Source organism: Vanellus vanellus (genome assembly GCF_965231255.1).
Source record: "Vanellus vanellus genome assembly, chromosome: 5".
NCBI lineage: Eukaryota > Metazoa > Chordata > Aves > Charadriiformes > Charadriidae > Vanellus > Vanellus vanellus.
In genome coordinates this window covers 36,611,526-36,634,749 of record NC_138910.1, presented here as the reverse complement: position 1 = coordinate 36,634,749, position 23,224 = coordinate 36,611,526, and the positions used below count along the sequence as shown (strand labels likewise).

Here is a 23,224-nt window from a genome sequence, read left to right as displayed (position 1 = left end):
ACAGGAATAGGGACAGAGCAAAAACCTAAACCCTCAACTATCACTTAAATAATTAATTAAGATCAGGGGTTTAGGTGTTTGCGGGGGGGGGGGGAGGTATCAGTGGCAACAGCCCAGTACTTCTCAATCACAAGGTAATTCAGGCTTCTGTCTTCCAGGTCTAACCCTTCTTAAGATAGGTTAGCACTCTTGTTGACATCCTAGACTCTATGCCACTAAAAATCACTGTCCTCACTGACTTTTTATATCATGTGTTTGTACCGATGGTGAATTATGTGCTCAATTATACTGGAGTGGGAGCAAGTTAAAGGACGAGGTGTTCAAACATGTAGCTGTGAAGCAGAGACTCCAACTCCTCTGGCCTTCCGTGAGTCATCGTCCTTGTTTATGCATTTGAAAATGCCATTCCACACTGTCAAAGATTTGAGAGGAAAAGGGCTGGTAACAGAGCAAGCTACAGAGCAATTCCACATCTTTGCTAAGTTACCCAAATTCATGACACTTCTTAACTGCCATACAGTAGCAAATTTTAAATATTCTGCTTATTTTATGCGCAGCGTTCATGAAAGAAAGACAAGTCAGATCTAGCAGCTAGAAAAGGAAATACAAAATGATGGAGGATGTATTATTCAATACATTACCTGACCCAGTCATATAAAATGTTGTCTAGCCGTCATCTAGTGAGCTGGTAGCAGATAAATCCTGAGAACATGATAGAAGAGATCAAGTATTTCTTAGGTGTTGACAGCTGTGGTACTTTCACACTGAACCTGTTTAAAAGAACTGATTCCCTTAGAGGAACATACGGGAAGTACCTTCCGTGCATGTGTACAGAAGTGAGTGCAGAAATAGTGGGATATGGAAAACATAATGGTGTTCACTGCTCAGCAACCAACCAGTTGACAAACTGTGTGAAAGCATTCATGTTTCTACTCTTCTTGAAATCTCATGCAAAAGCTTAAATAAAGTGCATAAACAGGAGATAAAAGTCTCGAGAGAACCAGCTAAGTAATTTTAAAATATTTTTTCTTGAATTATAGGGATATTCTGTAGTGTGCAGTCAGAAATGCTGTACTGTGCCCAACTGACGTTGGGAATGATTGGCATTGTTCATAAGAGCTTTTTGAAGAAGGAAGGAAACAACTTTTGGTGCAGGGAGTTGAGTTGAAATGAGAAGTAATAAAACAAAATAAATGAAGAAAATTTACTATTAATGTGATTGCTGTTATATTTTTCATCTTATAGTTTGCAAGACATATCAAGAAATCTGAGGGCCAGAAGACACCCAAAGTTGAATTACAAATCTCAATCTATGGTGTAAAAATTCTAGATCCAAAAACAAAGGTAAGAGACTTATATGTTTATGGTGCTGAACTCGTAAATAAATATTGTTTTAACTGTTTTTAATGTTTTTATTGGTTTATATTTTACGAAAGTATTATAATGAAAGCTATTTTGTTGATGGAAAATTCTTCTAAAATACCATTTCTCGTATTTTAGCATGTGTTGTAACACATGGGTGACGTCTTCCCAGGAAGGTATTTGATACTCCAAACACAGACTGTAGCTAATGTGGTACTTCTTAAATCCTTTCACACCTGAACTTTTAAACTCTGAGGAAAGTGAAAACACTGTGGCAAATAAATGGTAGTACCACATATGAGAAACCCACCTTTCCAAATGGTCACCATTGTCTAAGTGCCCACATGTAGGTGTTTGCAGGTGAATGAGGAGACAACTTGTTTGCAGTGACTCGTTCTTCATACTGCCGGTTTGGAATTGCACCTCTCTTTCCTTAACGTGTTCGTTTATTTTTTCCCTCCTTTTTTTAAAATTATTTTTGTATTGTATCCCCCCCTCTCTTACGACGCTTAAGTTTCTCAGGCGTGTTACTATTTCTCTGTAAACTTCATGTAGCAGGCCATAAGCACTATTGTAGACTTTACATCTGGCACAGCTTGACAATTCCTTCGTTTTCAGCAGTTCATTGAATCATCCCATGGATGGGTTTTCTGTTCCTTTGTTTGCTCTGGTATTTTGGAAGGGGTTCTGTAGTAAGCAAAACATCCTTCTCACAGACTTCAAAGAGGAATAATGAGATAAATATAATCGAGCTAAAAAATATTTATTCAATAGTCAGCAATTCTTAACATCTGAGTGCTCTTAAATCTTTTCTACAGATGTTGAACGTAGGATTTGAATGAACTGTTTGTTACTACTTCTTAATTCTGGAGTAATTGCTGCCATTCGGACAGTGATGCTGCCTTTAAAGAAAAGGTAGATTTCAGTCAAGGCTATATCTAATTGCAACCCATTTTCACTTCAAACTCTTGATACAACGACAGCTCAACAGTTCATAAGCAGAGAGCGCAAGAAATATCCATGTCAACTTTAATTGCAGTTTTTGCATCTTCCTTACGCCGTAGGGCAGAAGGGGGTACTAAACCCCATATCCTGGGAAAAAAACTGTTTTAAAATAACAGTTTTAATTGCTGAAATATGTTAGTCTTCCTGACTCTTCCTGCAGATATTAACAGAAAGCTGTGGGACAGAACTTCCTGGGGGAATAGGAACATTTTAATCTCTTAGCAATGTTATTACAACTCAAATGGTAATCAACTCTGAGTAGTCTTTTTATCTCCCCCGCTTCGTTTCTTAAAGTTACGTATAAATTTGAATCAAGTTTTGCTTCGTTTTGCAAAATTTGTAGATGCTTTAGGGAATTACTTAAATTCTGTGTTACCATCACTGATTACAGTATTTTTTTCCTGTGTGTTTTTGAAACAGATCACTTCAGTATTGTTACAGAGGAATATTGGTTTACATTCATGTGATGACTGTTAATTGTGGGAGGAACAGGAGGCCTGCTCACGTATCGGGACTAGATTCTATACTTGGCACTCAAAAAAGGGGAATTATAGAAAAGTGGTTCTGTCCTTAAATGATATAAGTAGTTACACGGATCTATAAGCCTAAAAGAGCCAGAACAAGCATGTGTTATTATATGTAACTGTTAAAGAGCTACAACAGAAAGACATTAAATGTGAGAGAGACGTGGGGACATGGGAGAAATAGAATACACAGGATAATGGCTGTCAAGATTGAGAAAAGGAACCCAGTTGGGGTGAGGGGAAAAGATTGCCCATAGGGTACATTTTGGGTGGGGTTTTTCTGATAAATAGTTGTGTGCAGAGAGAGCATGCCCTTGTTTATGAGCTTATAGCGATCTGGGAACCCTGGTGGTGCACAATTCTTCTTTTTTTTTTTTTTTTTTTTTTTTAATAGATAATAGTTCACATCTAAACTGCATATTTTCCTTTAAAGCAAATACTGCTTTCCCATGTAATAAGCCAAGCAAAATAAAATACCAAGAGACTTGTTGAAGAAAAACAATAAAAACATAGTTTAAATAGCTTATTTTAGTCTTGTCAAGCTCGCTCAGCTGAAGAGCATTGCCACTGCAACTTTTTAAGTAGCAGTAGCATGCATTTTAATGGAAAGTGAATTATAGTATCTAAAATATACAAATCATAATGTTTAAAAGCTGTTTATATTGCACCTCAAGTAAGCAATTGTTTAGATGTCTAATTTATTTCTCTCTGCCCCTGTATTTGGGTAACGAGATCATTTTATTTCTGTTTTCTATATTTAAGATAGAAAGGTAAGGACTTATTTCAGTAAAGCCATTTTAAAAATACCATGGGAGATGATGAAATCTGAAGACGGTGTGCACCTGGAAAAAGAACAGAGTATTTAGGGACTGATTATGTAAAATAAATTGCATAGGGACGCAAAGCAACAGTAAACCCAGTTTTCTAGAACAGAAATTACTGTCCAAATGAACGCTTCCAGATAAATGCTATCCAAATAAAAACTTCCTGCTTGAATTCAGTGAAAATGGGAACATTTGTTAGGAGATGAGTTTGCCAACTTCTGTTTTACTTTGTCCATTTTTGGGTGCTCTCGTGTATAATGAGAGATACTCAAAAATGTTACTGCAGCTTGCCTGCTCTTTTGTACGTGAGGAAATCCAGAGATTTACTTTATGCATCTTTCTCCTAAGCCAGTATAGTAGTTGCTTGAAAATAGTCTTTCTTTTTATTTCCAGGAAGTCCAGCACAACTGTCAGCTCCATAGGATATCATTTTGTGCTGATGATAAAACTGACAAGAGAATATTTACTTTCATATGCAAAGACTCAGAATCAAATAAGCATCTGTGCTATGTATTTGACAGTGAAAAGTGTGTAAGTATGCAAAAAGCTTTAAAAAAATTTGAGAGACTGTTACAGGCTTTGATTGGTCTGCTTTGAAATAAAACAGGATTGATTAATAATGGCAAATACCCTGACTGCTAATTGGGGTCACTTTGATATGATCTTTCATGCCAATACAGTGTCACTTAGATGCATGAATTTAAAGGAGATTCTTTTTCTTCCTTGATCTAAGGTGGTTTTCTGGGACAATTCTTCTTACTACCCAGCTCGGTATCCTAGGCCAGGCATCTGCAGTACCCTCAGAGAACAAACTGCGTCCCACCAAACTTGAAATGTTTGTGCAGCTGTTTTTCAGAGATTGCTGCAACCCTGTGGCTGAGCCTCGCAGCCTCTTCTGCTGAAGTGTCTGCCTCGGATTTTTTTTTTTTTTTTTTTAATTTTTCTTTTTTTTACAGCAAGACTCCTTGTCTGCCCGCCCCATGACCACATGTCAAGTTTGTTAATGCCGGGATGCGCTACCAGAGAATTCATTGCACCAACCACTGATACTCTCTTGTGTCTGAGATAGAACAGAGCAACTGTTCAAAAATGTGCAATAGCAGAAAAAAATAATACTTTAGGACAGGAAATGAAGAAAATGGTGTCTAGCTGCAACAGGGTCATGTCCTTACCATGGCAGAAAGTAATTAACAAATAAAAACTCCAGAATCAACACCAAAAATGGATGTTTAAGTTTTTTGTAATCTGGACTCTCTCTTTTTGCTTTTTTCTGAAGTATCTGAGATATCATACAATGGAAATACTAAGGAAGCTTTTATTTTTTTAAAGATGCATATTCACTTTTATTTATATGCAATTATGTAGCATTATGTGTTACTTCACAGTGTTTCTGATTATTTTGTTGTTCACTGGCATTGCTTCTGTGCCTTCAGAAGATATATTCAAAATTGCTATATATTTCTGTTCATTTCTCTTCAAATTTCTATCCTGCGCCTCTTTTTCACACATTCCCATGACTTTAAATTGCCTTTGCAGCCTCTGTGCACTGGTACCATTTTTATTCCAGATCAATGCACTGTTTCTTCTTCTCTCTAACCTGATATTTCACTTATTGTACTTGTTTCCTCTATTTTACTTTTTGTTTATTAGTACTCTCAGATTTCAAAGGATCCCACCTCAGTCGGTACTTTTCATTTCAGCCAACGTTCATCCTTCCAAGAAAACAGGACTGTATGCCCGCAGTGTCCATTACACATTTCTTTTACTAACATAAACGGTTAGTCTCTAAAGCAGTCCTAGTTCAGCTTTTTTGGTCTAATTCAGCCTAATTTGGTTAAAGTAATTTCTTGCGTGTTTTGTTTTGTTTTGTTTTGTTTTTTAATAACGGTGGCCAAATGGTTTTTTCTTCCACAGTGAAAAGGTAGAAGGGGTAATTCCCCATTCCTGTAGAACTCAGGTCTTCACACACCTCTACTGAATGACTTTACTGTTGCACTGATGGATGCAAGGCTGGGAGCATCACGTTCTGTACCTTTTTTGTGCATCCAGCCATTCATGTTCATACAGGTAGCGAAGGAAAAATGTTCTCGTCATTGAGCAGAATGTTCTGCTTTCATGAGAAACAACCAATTTCAGGTTTTCGTCTCAATAGAGGAAAGAAACTTCTAGTTTAGCTTTAGCCAGATTAATGTTTTGTTCTTATTTTTATTTTGTTCCCCTGCCAAATTGTTTAAAAAATGAAAAAGTTATTACTTACTGTGTTTACTTTCTCTATTAAAGTTCTAAGGCAAATGTCGTATCCATATGTTCACCTTATATTAGTGCCTCTTGTAAGTCAGCATTTTTTTCTGAAACCTTGGTGTGCTCAATCAACTTCTTGGGTGCTTATTTTTATCCCTGTTATTTTTAAGATAGATTTGCTGCATCGACTGTATCATAACAGGATGCGAATCAGCATAGAACTACTAAGTTATTATATTTTGTGTATACAAATGCAAATTATGTTTGATTGGATTGTTGTAATCAGAAATACTTGCGCACATAAATACATTTATCTACAGTACGCCAATTGAGATTTTATAGGACTTGTAAAAATAAGTTTTGACATCCAAATTTAAAAGCAATTTCAAAACATCCTTTAACATGAAAACATTAATCCATTAAAACTAAAACAATTTACTTAATGATTGAAAAGCCTGGTTTTGCTTCAGCCTGCTTTGTCAGAAAAAGACATACTGCAGCATGCTATTGGTATTTACAGAAATTAGAGGCATAATTTATATTAGCTAATTGTATTCTGCCTGTTTAGTCTCCTTTCTCTATCTGAAGTATTTTTAAGTTGTTTTCGTAGCGTTTTCCGTCAAGGTATTTTGCTGAACAGTGTTTGCCATGCTCCTTTGTAGTGTTGACTTCATGACAGATGAAGCAACCCTTTGAACGTGATACGTGATGTAAAGTATTTTGTGATCGTCTGAAATGAACGTGATTATATAAAATATTCTTAATATGCTAATTTCAGTCTTATGTTTTATGTAAAGGCAGAAGAGATAACTTTAACAATTGGTCAAGCGTTTGACTTAGCTTACAGGAAATTTCTGGAATCTGGAGGAAAAGACGTTGAAACAAGGAAACAAATTGCAGGTTTACAGAAGAGAGTAAGTTACGATCTATGTTTTTTAAAGGGACAAAGGAACATGCTACTGTATTTGTCTTATCTGCTTTCTATGACACTGTAATTTCCAGCATTATTCTCAGATTGCTAAGAACTGCAACAGATACTGAAAAAATAAAACTGAAAAAAGACCTGATAACTGAATCAGTATTTTAAGTTTTTGCCGTCTTTGTAAAAGCCATTAAAGAGAAAAGCAAGATTGAAATACGAAAGATATGGAGATTTAAGTTTAATTATATTTCGTAATTGGATAACTAGGTAAATATTGCTTCTAAATCACCAGATCTTAGATAAAACTTACTCTCCATGGACACTGTTGTTGAAATGAATGAATATCCCGATAGCTGTTGCAATAACCACTTGTTTTGTAGATTCAAGAATTAGAAACTGAAAACACAGAACTGAAAAATAAAGTTCAAGATTTGGAAAACCAGTTAAGAATAACACAAGTACATGCATCTCCAGTAAGTACATGAACACAACTCTAATATCTGAAGTTACTCTAAATTTATAATCACTGTGTTATAATTATTAGCATCCATGCTGTTTCCAGTGATTGTGATTAACATACGGTGATCATATAACATCTGTTGAAATGCAGTATTGAAGTAACAGTAAGATTGTGACAAGACAACAAAAGTGCAAATTGCAGTCTCTCAAACTGTGCTTTTTTAATCACCTTGTCTTGCCTATTTGTTGGTGCCTAAAGACAGTAAATACTCATTCCAGTAGACATCTAAGCACGCTACCTAAGGATGAAAAACTCTGTTCTGCACTTAAAGGCATCTGGTTCGGGGATGCTACTTTGGATTTTACTGGGAACTTTCTGTCACAAGTATACTGTCACTTACAACTGACATTTTTCTAAATTACTTTTAAAAAATTCTGCCTGTCTCAAAGGAGTCATTAGGTCTCAGGAACTGACATTGGGTGGGTAGAATGGGTAGGTTAAAAAGGAGCAAGGGGTAGAATGGGTAGAATGGGTAGGTTAAAAAGGAGCAAGTATGGGTTCTTTATTGTTGGAAATTTCCAATGCTTTCTGCAGTTCCTATAGGTGATCATGACAAAAGTATTTTTAAATGACTGACTGACGGTTACTTGTATCTAGGCAGGACCTCTAAAAATGCAGGTTGCGTTGCAGACTGATCCTAATGACTCCCCTCTTCTTACAAGTGTGTTCTATCTGTACAGCATTAGGTAACTGTGAAAATAAATAAAATTTCTTAATGTGTATATAGCAAAATCTTAGAAAAAAGATGGGCTGCTTCTAAGCTGTGCATTTTGGGCTGCCTTGTTCCTGCCCTCGTTGTGTACCGTTTCACTTTAAATGGACGTTTAGAAATTTGGGCAATGTAAAAATGTGTTTATAATGGTGATGACAATTTTTTAGTAGTGTCTGTGCGCTCCCTTGGTATTGATTAGATGGTTGTTCCCTTGAGGAACTGTAATTTCATTTTACTGAAATCTGTTTAGAGGAGAGAGCCCCATAAATTATAAATACTGCATAACTCCCACAGTGAAAATTGTAAATTATGGATGTGTTCTCACTTATGAAGCATTCAGTGAAAGATAATCAACTTTATTGCTAGATTTAAAATCAATTTAGTCAATTCCTTAATCTTTTATTTTCCTTAATTAGGATGGCAGCTAGTTTGTTTTTATTTATGAATATAATAACTAAGTGTATCTTTTAATTCGACTAAACAGGCTCCTAAGTCTCTTAAGAGACAGATGCATTTCTCTTTTATTTAAATTAGTGAATAACTTGGTAATTGCACTTAGTAAAAAACTTAAAAGTATCAGCAATGGCCAAAATATTTCCTGTAGGATGTGTAGCGCATGTTTATATTTATTTTGTCTTTTAAGACAGTGGTGTCTAATTCCTTATTAATGAGTTAAGATTTAAATTTGTAAGTTTGCCAGCCATTTGTATTCTCTCCCTAGATGATGTTTTATAGTTAATCACTATTGGTACAATGAATATGCATATTGCTTAAATACAACTTATGCTACAACAAAATGATACAATAATTATTGATAATTATTAGTATTAAAATATGAATTCATTTTAATAAATCACCACCAGCTCTTATTTTTCACATATAATTTCATTGCTTTATTTACTCCTTAATTTTTAAAAAGGCACATACAAACATTTCCTGTCACAAATTTCTGAGTTTCCTCGTGATTTTAATTGAAGAGCCATCTAACAGCCTGTTTAATATCTAAATTGATTCTGCCACAAAATAGCCGTAGGTAAATGATTTGACTAAATATTGGAACCGATTGCCCAGAGAGGTTGGAAGTATCTGTACTCTTGGAGATAATAAAAACTTCTCTGGACGTGGTCCTCAGCAGCTTCAGCTAATTGGGTCCTGCTTCAAGCAGGAGTTTGGATTCAGCTACTCTCTGCTTATGTGATGCTTTGATCAGTTGTGCAGCCAACGATACAAAGGAAACATTTTCAGGGAAATGTCTTTCTCAAATCTATGAGTATAACCGTATCCACCAAACACTATCAACTTTTGTATTTTACCAAGAGACGTCGTTCAAGTAGGCCTGTTTTAAACTAGGTTGTGTACATTGTAAATCAAAGCTCTTAATTGTGCTAGCATAAGTTCATATAAGTGCAACAGGTTGAAAATAAATGAGGGAATGGAGTAGCGAGGTTGTGAAGTGACATTTCAGTGCAGGGAAGAGGAAGAATAAGTATTTTTAAGATAGTTTGATGAATATCCGCTGCCTGGAATAGCAGTGGATATGATTTGATGATGCGTATCTGGTCGTCTACTATGGGAGCAACAAATATGTACGAAAGAAGGAAATTACAAAGAATTCATAAGACAATTTATTGCTTGTTATAGTTTGCAATTACTTTTATATGCTTTTAATTCGAATCGCCTATCATTTCAAGCATGAATTTGCAAAGTTTCAACTCCTGTTAGAAAAAAGCAGAAACAGTGTGAAGAATGTTTTCCTCTATTTGTACATCATTTCTGTGACAGAAATTAACACTTAATTTTTTGTTATTAGAGATTTGATTTTTTTTTTTCCTGAATTTAAACTTAAAACTTGCAAGTACCATGTGGTTAAAAATATCTGTACTGCTACTGCTCTATTTCTTCAAAATTAACAAAGAAAAATAGCAGTTCTATCGTGATCATTTTGTCAGAGTAACCTTTTCAAATCTGCTGATAGTATTTTGTTAAATACTGAAATTAAATAGCTTACATAAACGAAGCAGAATATCTAGCATGGGCAATAGTACCTCATCTGAGTCACTTCCTAAGCATTTTTGGTTAGATGGGCCCAAATTTGCTTCCCTGCAGATATTCTTCGTGTTACATGCTATGAACATAACACAATCATTCTCATGATTTAAAGCAGATTTATAGAACTACAAAGTTAGGTTTTTTCACAGCTCTCATATTTATGTTATTGAATTATAAAGAGATGCCAGTGCCATACTAGAGCTTTCTGAAATGTTTTTTAGACATAGTAACTAATTTGATTTATTTTTATTTAATTAATTTGGTACGGCTATCACTCCTTATCTGCTAGTCCAGTTTGCTGTTACTCTGTGTGCTGAGGTTTAGGGAGGGATCGTTTAACAATCAATGGAAAGTTTAAGCCCTCATACCTAATATGATAAAACTCTATGTGCCATTAGCTGACATCACAGTAATTTGTAAAGAAATGTTCAGTTTCACAAGCCAACTACAGATGGCCATAAAGTTGCTTCTGTTCATGCTTAAATAGTACCTTGGATTTTCTTATCTCATGCTTTGCTTTTTCTATTTGGTTCTTTGCACGCTGTTTGTACTTTCTCAACGTTTGCCAGATGTGCTGAAATGGCTTTCCTGCCTTATGGGTTGTTGACTGTGCTCTTCCTTTAGTGATTAATGCATGGTCACAGAAATACTTGGTAATCAGCAATTGATTTAGCACTTCAGAACTCAACACTAGCAACTTGATTAAACAAGTATATACTTAAAGAGGCAGAAGATGTTGCAAGGGCCTCTGATGACAGTTCACAGAACATGACAAATATAAACACTGAAATCACGTCGTGTGCTACATCCTCTTCTCTTCTGAGAAACCATTGCATCATTTGTGTGCAGTGCCAGTCTTACCGTTTCTTTACTGCTGCTTCTTCCTTCTGAAATTGATCAATTTTGGTGTCTTTAATGATTCTAGACACATTAGTCTCCCTACTTCATTTCATTAAAAATTAATGGGTAGAAAATACCTTCAGAAATTACAAGTTCATGTCTTTTTGTATTATTTCTCTGACCCTTGACACTGCTTGATTATTTTTTTTTTAAAATAGCCATTGCTGCTTTTCCTGAGAGTGAAGCTAAAGCCCAGGTCTTCTGATTCCCAGACCATTTTCCAATAAACAGAACCAGATTGCATCTCCTTTTCTCACTTCAGTATCAAAAAAAGACAGTAGCATCTGAGAGCACCTTTAAACCGTGGATGGATAATTTAATATGTATAGAGGATTAAACACTTTGTTCATTTCACATTTAAAAAAAAAAAATAAAATCTAGTCTCGGCATGCTTCAGTTCTAAGCAGATACATCCAGACTGTCATTTAAAATGAACTTTTCTAACTTTCCGTTGTCATTTAAAATAGGCTTGCTGACTAAATATGAAGACATACATAAAGCTATTTGCTGGAATTAATCCTCAAGACCACAAATGTAATGCTATCAAGAATTAAAATTCAGATTTTACTCTTTTACTTCCAAAATGTTTTTAAAACATTTTGTCTATAGTTTATCAAAGATGGTGCTTCATATCCGTGATGCGCAAGAACAAAATAGATGTGCCAGGCTGGACTGCCGTGTGTGACTTTACTGACAGATTTACTTTTCTAAAAGGAGTCGGCCATGTATTCATGCATTGAACTCATGGGTGATGATATAGCACACTTTATTTGCAAAACATAAGGCTAAAACATCTTAAGTTGCTGTTGTCTGACATGAAAATGTGTCCAAAGAAATATTACACATGGTAACTTACCCAAAATCCATCAGTGGTCTAACTAAGAGAAGAAAATGCAAACAGTGAATTGTAATCTGAAGCTTCATTTTAAGCACAGAATTAAAAATAATTGGATTTACTTCCCATATTGGGAATTGGATAACTTCCCATGTGAGAGAATATTTTTCCAGCTGAAAAATCCATTACTAATTGTTTTAATTACCTTCTTTTCTTAGGCAATAATAATAAATTGGAGCATTAGGCTGGTTATTGTGAGCCCTCAATTGCTCTACCTAACAAAAATCCACTCACATATGAAAATTGAAAATAATAATAAATTAGAGGTGACTTTTCTTTTTCCAGTTCACAAGTAGTGCAAATTATAGACTTGTTTGGGAAATACAAAGGGAAATCTATCTAAAACTGCTTTCCTGATTCTTCTTGTTTGTATTGCTAATTTTTTGCAGGCCTTGTAATGGTTTATTTGAAGATTTATTTTAAAATAATACTGGCAAACTGAAATGAGTGCAAACTGTACGCATGAATAATGCAATTACATACCCTTTACGTTTTTGCAACGTGTAAGCGGCTGCGAAGCATCGACAGTAGTCGACGTCTGCTTATGAAGGATACATTTGCTGTCAAAATTGTGTTGTTGCTTGGTTATTAGTATCGCTATGAAAATTTTTCTTTGAGTGTTCTAAATCTAGCCAAATGGCCAAATCAACATCAATCTTATTTAGGTGCTTTTTCTATCAGTTCGTAAAATGTATGGGAAAAATAAAATTTCTTTCTGAACCTATAAAATAAGTCATTAAAAGCAATGAGATCATAGTTGGAAATGAAAAAAAGAAAAGTAGGTAGTGTAATCAAATACTTTCTCATAAAATGTATTGTGAAAGTTGAACATCAAATTATCAATCTTCTGCACACTTTTTCTCTCAGGGTATTGTAACTATCTAGGTTTAAGTTTCTTCAGCACATTCGGTAAATAATAAACTGGTTAGTGATCTTTTTTTCTACTTTTGAGTTGATGCTTTTAAGTACGGTGTTCTTGCTAAAACTTTAAAAAGTTAGTCCCTAAAATGTCTGTATTTGCTAGTGCAGAAGCGTTATGGAATAGAGACTGCCACTTTTTTTTTTTCATTTCCCGAATGGATCTGTCAAGGACATACTATACCAAACTTGGAGTTTCCTCAGAGTACTTTGCCTTTATAGCTGTGCTTACATGTGCCATGGGAAATGTTGGCATGGGATGTTTCTTTTGTCTCGCTCCCTTGCATGTACAGCTAAAGTTTCCATTACTTTATATCTGTGCTGTTTACTTTTCATCTGTTTTAGTGGTTTGGCAATACATTAATCACTGGTCTTTTTTGCATTTGGTCTTGATTATATGAGGACAATCTGATTTTCATTTTGTTGTTTGTTTATGATGACACTGCCCAAGCTTGTATCACAATAAGACTTTGGATGCTGCCCCTGTGTATAAATCCAGCCTCCAAAGATCAGTGCATCCCTGGGAGCGGTTTCACATGACATCTTTTTTTTTTTTTTTTTTGGCTATTTATACTGTCGGTGTTGCTTAGAGCAGCCTGGGTTAGCTGTACACACAGCCTTCGTGTGGGTTAGCAGTTTCATCCAGTTAGCACCCTCAGATTTTATAGTGGGCTGAACAGTAAACCATTGTAGGCCACTAAGGAACCTCTGATGAGATGAGAGAGAGTTTTAATCTGTTTTGGCCTTGACTGAAGTTTCTCAGGCATGCCTTTAAGGTTTTCTCTTTGAGCAGCGTGCTTAAGGCAGAGAAGGACGTTATGACAACTGCATGACTGAAGTTAGATAGAAGACGACAGGAATCTTCAGAAAAAGAACTTAAAAGAGAGAACGAAGAAATAAGAGAGAAGCAGAATCGAAAGGCAGCAGGAAAAAGCATTGGAAGAAACAGCCCCAAAAGGGGTGGTCGTCTTCCATTCAGCATAAGTATTGTCAATGAAGTAGTATGTAATATGTATTCTTATCATGGCAGTGTTGCAAAAAAACCTCCATTTTTAAGTGGATCATTACAGATACTGATTGATTAGACCTTTTTAAAAGCTCTTTAATTGTGGCTCTGAAGCATAGGCTACCTGCACCTATTACCCTCATTAAAAAGGTTTAATATGCCAATGAGAAAACCCCAAGACAGATGTTGGAACTGTATGCAGATTTCAGAAAACAGTTTTGGAATGTGTTTAGGCATATCACTTGATTCATGTTTCCATTAAGACTGCCAAGTGGGAAAACACTTGTTTTTTTTCTTCGCCTATCTTCTACTCTTTCAATTCTATAATATCCTGTGCTAAGTTCACTGAGGACTACTTCATGAGGGTTTATATTTCTATTACGTTTGTGATGTTAAAAAAAAAAATTGAAGTTGCTAATGTCAGATTACATGTTACTGAAAAAGTACTAAAGGAACTGAAGAGGTAGCAGTTAATTAATGAAACCGCTAATGCTTATACAGTATTTTATGAATTAGTAAATTAATATATCCTTAGTAGTCCCAAATCTCAGGTAGCATGTAATCAGTGGTTTTGCAACTAACTGCATAATTTCCAATTCAGGGTCGCTGACAGTTGCTGGTAGCATTCACTGCAGTTATCCACTGTGACTGTTCTGTGTATTATCAACTCGAATGTTCTAAGGAAGAAAAACATTTTCTAATTCGTTAATACACTTACATGATTCCTATGGGGGTATGACACAGAGATTGCAATCAATGTCTTGAGACACCTCGTAAATGCAAACAACTTTGAAATTATTTCAGGATTAACAAAAACTCAATTATGTTACATTTTCTAGTATGATGCAGCCAAACAATGCATCTTCAGCATCATGCTAAGTAGAATGAGTCAAAAATAAACCTTTTGACAAGCTCATAATAACATCTAATCATAATAGAGACCAAGTCCACTGAACTAGTATGTTAATTTCCTTAAGAATGATTTCCTATTGTTTTCTTGTGTTGATGAAGTAGGGCCCAAATTGGAAAGTAATTTATCAGCCTGACCAATGCGCTTCAGTGTTACACAGTGGGAAGCTCAGACAAAATAGAATTGCCGTATAAATGGCAATTCAATATATTTTTACTATATTTTCTTCCTTTACAATTTGGAGTAAGAGTATTAGGTTTCAGAAGTTATACACTTTTTAGGTCGTATTCTTTAGAGTAAGGGTCTGGGCCCCTCTCCTCCTGCATTTTCTGAATCTGGGGATATTTCCTACCTATTAAAAGCCTTCTGTGCAATCCTTCTGTTTGTGATCTTCCAGTTATTACTTTGGATTGTTGAATATACTTCCCTGCTGTACCCGTCCTGTCTGTGGGCTGCTTGAATACGTAGAAAGCCATTGTCGGCCCCGCAGGTCTCTGGGTCGTGGGCTCCAACATGCAGAACGGCGCTCCCAACAGAGGTCCAAGAGCCCAGCGGTGGCTTTCTGTACAGCTGTGGAAGTGAAGAACTACTGGTGAAAAGTCATTATTGACAAGACACGTTGCCAAAACTGTCATGTGAAGCTCGACGTATTTTGCCTCACCCTATATGGTGTGAAATGACCTAAGATAATTGTTAGTTAGATAAATAGGAGGAAATGTGGCTGCCAGATGTTCAGGGCTTGAATGATACAAATACCGTATATTGCGGTTTTGTATTGAAACCTTTCGTTGCCTGAATTTAATACATGTTCCTCATCCTTATAGTTTTGCTGCTTTTCATCCTATATGCATTTACTCATTTCTGCATGATTTTTCATGTGTTATACATGTTTTTTTATGGAAACTACTCATCCCCTCCTGGTTTGCATTTGAAGGAAATATTTTGCTTCCTCAGTTTGACTGTTTACATTTAGTATCTTGCAGTGTTTACTATTATGAGATCTGTTTTTTCCATATATATATATATGTATAGCAGCAAGTATTGTGCAGTAGAGGGAGAACAATGCATTGCAAATCTTCTACCTATAGTCTAGTGGTACTCCTCAAATAATAATCAAAATTATAGAAGTCTTATTTCTTGTATTTTTTTGTTTTCATTTTTCTTGATTACCATTCCAAACTCTAAATTTCACAATTTCAGCTTGGCAACAGATGAGTTCTTTGCAATTGCAGTAAAAAAACTTTTTTTTCCCCTTATGAATTGCAGATTTTGATTAGAGAATTTTGTGGTGTTTGTTGGTGTTCTCGCTAGTATGGCATTGTTACTAAATTTGGATATCTATACCTTTAACCTGGCTCACCTGTGAAGAAAGGCACTAAGGCTCAGTTTAAAAGGATTTGAAATGTTTTGTTTTCTACAGATCTATGAAAAAATGGTTTAAAATCATTGATTAAATCCTGCTTTACTGGAGTTATGCAAACTTCTAATGAAATAATCATGTCATATCACTTGTGTAACACTGTATGAAGAGGGTAAAAGCACATATTTACCACTGCTTCGGCCTAGACAAGTTGGAGGCTTTTTAGGCAAAGTACCTACAAGCGCAGATCCAGTTCCTGCCTTCCCAGTGTAAAAGCTCTTGCTCTAGCCAAGAACTGCCTGCACAAGTGTTTAATCCCTTCTGTTAAGATTCAAAGATGAATCTGTCCTTCTCTGAAACCTTGTTTTAACTGTCCATACTGTTTTCCTCAGACTTTGAGGTAGGAATTACGACTTGGCCCCAACAGTAGGATTGGTTGAGCGTGTTTCTTAAATCAAATGTTTTAAAGACATTTCCAGTTTTGCTTTTCTTTCTTTCCAGGATCAGTCCTAAAGGCTCTTTGTTTCTAATTTCACCTAGACAAGATCTACTTCTTTTGAAACCTTTCAGGATTGCAGATATTTCCAATTTGGGCAAAAAATTAAGGCTTTTTTTGTTTTTATCAAAGTAGACAAAGCCCTTTAGCTGCTCTCTCGATACACAATGAATCTTGCTGGAATATACAGTTCAATAATCCCCAGTCATATGAGGCGCAGCTAACTTCAGGTTCTTTTCTGCCTAATTCAGACAAGAACCTTGCAGTTACCACTCTGTCATCTTGGGTAAATGCTCTTACTGTCTGTGTTCTGGCGTGGATATTACTCATTTGCCTCTGTTCGAAGCTCTTCTGTAGATTTGTTAAGAAATCCAGGGAATCTTACAGTCCTCAACATTTTTATTTCCCTAGCAGCAGTGTTTTATTGAGTCCTGCATCCTGCGCTGCTGTTATAGGGACATGAGGATTCCTTTGCTTTGCAACAACGAGCCTCAGCTTTTGAGATACCTACTGGAAAATGCCAAGTTCAGTTAGGTATTCATCCACACGGAAAAGATGGCAGAAGGGTATTATTGTCCATAAATATTTAGGTTCTCAAATTCTGTACACAGGGAAATGAAAATAAGTCTAGTATTAATGTAAACCTTAAAATTTGTGTACTGTGAGCTTCTACTCGCAGAAGGTTTTAGTTAAATACTTAAATGTTCTTTTAAATAGTGGTTGGATATAAATGGTAGGTGTTTCCTGGTTTGGAGAAAGAAAATTCTGACCTGTGCTTTAACCACCAGAGTAACGCTTGTCCCCAGTACATGCTTACCTGCTAATTTACATGTGCAGATAAGAGATATTGTTGATATGTTGGTGGATTTAGACATTTGTCAGTGCATCCGACACACTCAGTTTTGGAAGGATGCCTGTCTTCATTTTATTTGGTGTAATTATCAAGGAGCAAGTCATCTTCCTTCCAGTTACTGGGTTACCTGTTACTGTGGTATATTTTTATATTTTGCTTTAAAATATTTTCAAGTTTTGTATCTTGTAACTATAGAACTGAACAGCAAGTTGCTGACAAACTTTTGTGAAGTATGAAATGTGCTTTTTTTTTTTTTTTTCTTCTTTCCCTGACGTTATCACGTTCTGTTCCTCAGAATGTTTTCTCTTTCTGTGATTCCTTTTCAGCTGCTGCACATAAAGTGTGATAATGATGAACATATGTTTCAAAGACCCTCTACTTTTTTCTGGTGTAACAATGAGGATTCACCTCCTTGTTTAGATATCTCTTCCATTACGCTTACTCCTAGGAGTTCTCCTGACTCTAGACTACCATCTGGATTGTTAATACCACCACCTTCAAAAAGTGGTCTTCCAAAGCCAACCAGTGAATACAGCTGCCCAAGACCTCGTGTAATCCTGCAGTGCAAAAGCTTTTTCAGTTTCTTTGGCTTTCCTTTGTTCTCTGTTGTGTATTAACTTGTATTATAAATGTGCATTTTGTACAGGGGTTAAAGGACACAGCAGATGTATCTTAGATTCTCTAGGCATACTCTTAAAATGTGGAGTTTGTGAAGATTTATTTCTACATAGCTTTTTCTCTCCCGCCCATTAATTCTTATTTTCCCAACATGTTTAAATTAGTCTATTAATTAATTACCTCTGTGTTATCTGTCAATCTTTTGTTAAAATTCTTTGTATTGAGAATAGTTGCTCAAAACAAATAATTCTAAAGGTCCGACTTCAAGGCCTTTTTCTTCCCCCGTGAATTAGTAGAAAGGCAATCAGCCATTAAATATCTTTTAGCATACTTTATAAAAACTCTGTGCAAAATGAAGGTTGAAAATTATTCTTAAATAAGAAACGGGCATATTGCCTGCTTTTTCATAGCAATATGCTTATAGTGTCAACTTTTTTTCCATTTGCAAGTAACATTTGGCTGTATTTGGCAAACATCCTGGCTTTCTGCATGTGTTCACTAAACAAAACTGCTTCTTGTGCTTATGTGTATTGAAAAATATAAATTTCTTAAAATAACTAAATTATAGATTTACTTAAACTAGCTGTGTCGATAGTATCATAACGGCTAGTAACTTCAACAAAATGGCGTATAGGCAGGAAATGACAGTGTAAAGTTTGGTTTTGCTTTTTTTGCCTAAAAGACTTACTTAAGACCAAAATAAATACTGTTTGGGTTTTTTTTATCTAACTTCTGTGTAGCCATAAACACTTAGCAAGTTAGGAGGGTCTACGTTAGCATTTACTGTCTCCAAGACATCCTAGGATTATCCATCCATGTTGATGGGAAATGTAGGTTAATACATGGCACGTAGTTATGCATTCAACCTGATCCCACCTTCCTGATGCGGGCAAAACCTGTCTACAGTCAGAGAGACTTGTCTGTATGAATAAAGGGATATGAGATTCGTTACGTGTTTGCTTTGGGTCAAGCACATCCATTGCCCTGCTTTGAGTGGGACAGATGTTACATCCGGCAGTCTTCCTGACTTGAATTATACTAGTTCTCTGACTATGCACAGAGGCATCAGGAGGTTAATCCAAGGTTCGTGAACATGGTAATAAGAGCCTATTGTGTCTAAACAGTATGCACGGAAATATTTTTACAACAGGCTATCTTTGAAATTGCTGTGCTAACTCACGTTGAGGTCACTAAGCGTTCTGTATGTGGTCTTTCCAGGGAATAACATGACTAATATTTTTAAATGGGGGGGGGGGGGGGGGGTGGGGAAGCAGCATGTTAAATGTGGATTCCCCCCACCCCGCTTTGGCACTTCAGTATACTTAGGTAAAATTATCCCAGGTTTTTGGAGATACTGAACAGTTCTAGATCTCTCCTAATCCGAACTTAAAATATGAAGTCAGATCTCCTAAGAAATAGGAAAAATAGGACTTTGAATTCTAGTTTTCTCTTTAAGCAGTGTATTCAGTGGAAAACCATGGATCAATGAACTTTCCTTCTCAGCAGCCACTGCAGCCTCCAGAGAGAAATAGAGGTAGTTCAGAGCTACCTATAGACTTGGCTTAGAAATCCGTGCCATATGCTGTGAGAGGGCAGCTTCAGTTGCTGCAGCAGAGGCACTAAAGAAAGTAGCATTCCCAAAATAAGCTTGAGGTCCATGAAATTCTCGTGGACCTGCAGTGCTAAAGACTACCTGCTTGCCAGGTTGTCGTATTCGTGTATTTTGAATAACAGGATCTGTGTGACTAATTTAACTTGTGCTTAAAATTTTTCATGGGAATATTTTGGTCAAGTTGAATCTTATTTAAAAGTAGCAGGCTTTCCCTGTGCCTGGCTCTATAGTCTTTTTAATACACAGAAGGTAGGATTTTTATATTGTCTAAATAATATTAACATGCAAACTAGCTTTGCGTATATATTTTGCCTTTGGCTTGTCAATCTCAGTTTTAATCTATTTCATCATCTTTCTTTAATGTTCAGTTTGTTCTGACTTGACTGTGGCTCTTCTGTGTCCTGAAGTAATGAACTGATGGCAGGAGAAATTAATCATTAGAAAATAAATATGGCTGTAGAACGATAGCAATTGTTGGGTTTGGGGTTTCTTTGCCTATCCAGTATTTTTTTGAACCCTTCTAAATTCCTGGGCCTTACGAATGAAATCTCTTCTGTTCCACGTTCAGGGATGAGGGTTTTATTTTGGATATTAATATTCAGTGTATTGCATGTCTAGGTTGTTCCTTACCAAAAAAATACATTTGAAGCTTTGATCACACCAGTTTTTTTAGCTTGTCAAATAAGTTATCATGTAAGGAAGAATTAGTAAACAGGAAATATTGGGATTGTGTCTTTTAATTTTAGCTATTTGTTCTGTGCACTCTGGAGCATAGCATATTGTTGTTGCAGTATTACTTTAAATGGGTCTTGTGAACATACCTGTACTCATCTGTCTGCAATCTGGCACTGCTTGTCACCGGCTTTTTCAGGTTTAACTGCGGTACATTTCTGGCTGCACCAGATGGACTGAAAATGGAAAAATTACAATGCTGCTTATGTATTGGAGAGTTTTAGCATGTCTCAGACTCTGAACTGCAAATGCCATTTGCTTGGTGTCAGGAGCTGTTTTTTGCATGCTGATGGTTATTTTTAACTTTTTAAAAAATGTGGCTTTTATCTGCATGCTGAAGAACTCAGTATTGTGATCTTTTTCATGTGAAATATTGCCCTAATATTTATTGTCCTTATTGTAGGCAGGCAGTGTGACACCTAAATCACCCTCCACTGACATCTTTGATATGGTTCCCTTTTCTCCCATATCCCCTCAGTCATCAACACCTACTCGCAATGGTACACAGCCTCCTCCAGTACCCAGTAGATCTACAGAGATCAGTAAGTTTTGTAAGAACTGACCTAATTTTACTTACATTATATTTTTTTAATAAAGCATCTTTAAGGATTTACGTACGTTTTGCATGAAAAGCCAAATACAGTTTTTGTAAATCACATTCGATAATGCCATTTCATTTTTATACCGTCTTCCCAAAGTCACTGAGGTTGCTGCCAAGTTATATTATAAACAAATTTATTTACTTGCTGAAGCCATTATATAAACAGTTTGAAGGAGTTTGATTGGGGATTTTAACTGGCTTTTCTTTTACAGTATTTCTTTTGTACTTACTTCAAGAATTATTTTCACTTCCTCGTAGTTCTTTCCTTGACAAGCCACAGTTGTAGCATCTAAAGCCTACATTTACGGGAAAGACAGCAGGTGGAGTAAGTATGGTGATGACAATGCAGAAGGGAGACCTGAAGAAGTCCCTCAAGAAGTAGACAGTCTCGGAATACTGTTTTTAATACTACTTCTCCTATCATCTACAGCTTTGTTTTTCAGTAATAGTTGATGAACCTCTCCAGATCTGTGGACCACTCCTAAAAGATCTTCAAAAGTTGATTAACAACAGCAATTTTATTTTCTAAAGGCTTGAAAGCAGCTAGGCTAAGGTTCTTGGCTTCACTGGAAATCTTTTAGGAGTCCACGAAGTATTTTTAAAAGCTTTGGAAACGCCTTGGGGGAAAGGAGAGCGAAGCATACACAAGTAGTGTTGAAGGTTGTAGAAATAGCAGTCCGTGTGTAGTATCTGCTATTTCTGATGCCTATTTTAGTATGGATAAGGAGCATTAATGTTAACCGCCTGCCACCATATAAGACCACATTTGAAGAGTTTCTGCCTGTTTTGGAGAATGCTGCTAGGATGTAGAATTTTCAGATATGCATGAGAGCTGTGCACAATTATAAAAATGCATTGTAAAACTTAAATCAGTGGGTGTATTCCCCAATACCATATCCTACACACCTTTTGTTTCCATTGCTCAGAATGACTGTCACCCTCTAAAGAGAAAGCAGATGTCAAGGCTATTGATTCAATTAAAAAAACTTGTTCTTTTTTAAGAGAAGATTTTAAGTTAATTTAGATTTATTTTTGTGGGTTTCTCAAAGGGTATATTAACAGAATTTAAAACTATTCTATTAAAAATAGTTAATATGAAACATTCTTAAATAACTTAAAAGAATATTAGAATGATCTAGTAGAATATTAGAATAGAACTGTTCTATTAAGAGAATTTTACGGCTTTGTAAAAGAAGAACAAAAAAGTAATTCAAAGACACACCCTCCAAGAACTCCTTTACTGTTTTCAAATTTATTCATCTGACAGTACAGACAATGCCATAAAATCAATCTCAACATGCATATCCAGCTTCAAAAATAATAACTTGAATTGAATTACAGGATGAGATTTCTTTTTTCATCTTTTGTCCTATTTCGGTTCCATTGAAATTGTGGGTAGAAATCTTGTGGGAGTCAGTGTTCAATGTTGAATGGTCTTGAGAATTCCAGCTATGTGGGTTTTGTAATTGCTTAATCAGTGAGTTTTATAATACAGAAAATACTATAAATAAGTTGCCTATTCAGTGATATGTACTGTTTAAAATAGTTTTCTTCTGGATTTCATTCATTTACATTAAATTAAGATGATGTAGTTCAGAGACATGTCAGTCTGTCTGTTAATTCTCTGTGCTCCGCAGTGTGCTGTGCTTCACAGAGAGATTACAGAAATACATCACATTCTTTATAGTTTTGATCCCTTCTTTTTCAGTCTATGTCATAGTACTTTATATGTTGAAAATTGTTGCATTCATCAGCTATTAAAACCCTTTGGCATAATTCAAAAATGTGATTTGAAACAGAAGAGGAATATTTTATAATCAAACAAGAACGTACTGTCTTAGATGAGAAAGTTCAGCTCCCATAAGAATCTCATTCAAGCTGTGTAATGTTACATGACTATAATAATGTACAATAATACTTTGTTTTATATGGTGTTACTGCTGTCAGAACAAGCAAACTGGCATTTCTTTCTCCAATACAAGTCAGATGTGTAGAAACCGAGAGGAGACAAAGTTTGGAGTCTCCCATTTTCTGAGGTCTTGTGAATGTCTTTTCATGTTCTTACCTCTATTTTGTCACTGCAATTGAGTGGGTTTTTTTATCCATCACTTTTGATGAAATTATAGGCTGATTTTCTCGGATTTTATCATTTTTATAATGTTCA

General features: G+C 35.7%; 1 protein-coding gene across 2 annotated transcripts in view; it reads left to right on the top strand.

Annotated features, from left to right (window-relative positions):
* Positions 1 to 23,224, top strand: part of GULP1 (GULP PTB domain containing engulfment adaptor 1) — a 168,157-nt gene that overhangs the window by 131,862 nt on the left and 13,071 nt on the right. The window contains exons 5-10 of one of the 2 annotated variants that reach the window (XM_082484455.1): positions 1,246 to 1,344; positions 4,109 to 4,246; positions 6,754 to 6,870; positions 7,259 to 7,351; positions 17,824 to 18,048; positions 20,863 to 21,001. In XM_082484455.1, the coding sequence (XP_082340581.1) occupies positions 1,246 to 1,344; positions 4,109 to 4,246; positions 6,754 to 6,870; positions 7,259 to 7,351; positions 17,824 to 18,048; positions 20,863 to 21,001 (811 nt within the window). The remainder of the gene's footprint in view (positions 1 to 1,245; positions 1,345 to 4,108; positions 4,247 to 6,753; positions 6,871 to 7,258; positions 7,352 to 17,823; positions 18,049 to 20,862; positions 21,002 to 23,224) is intronic. The other variant, XM_082484456.1, reaches the window with a different exon arrangement.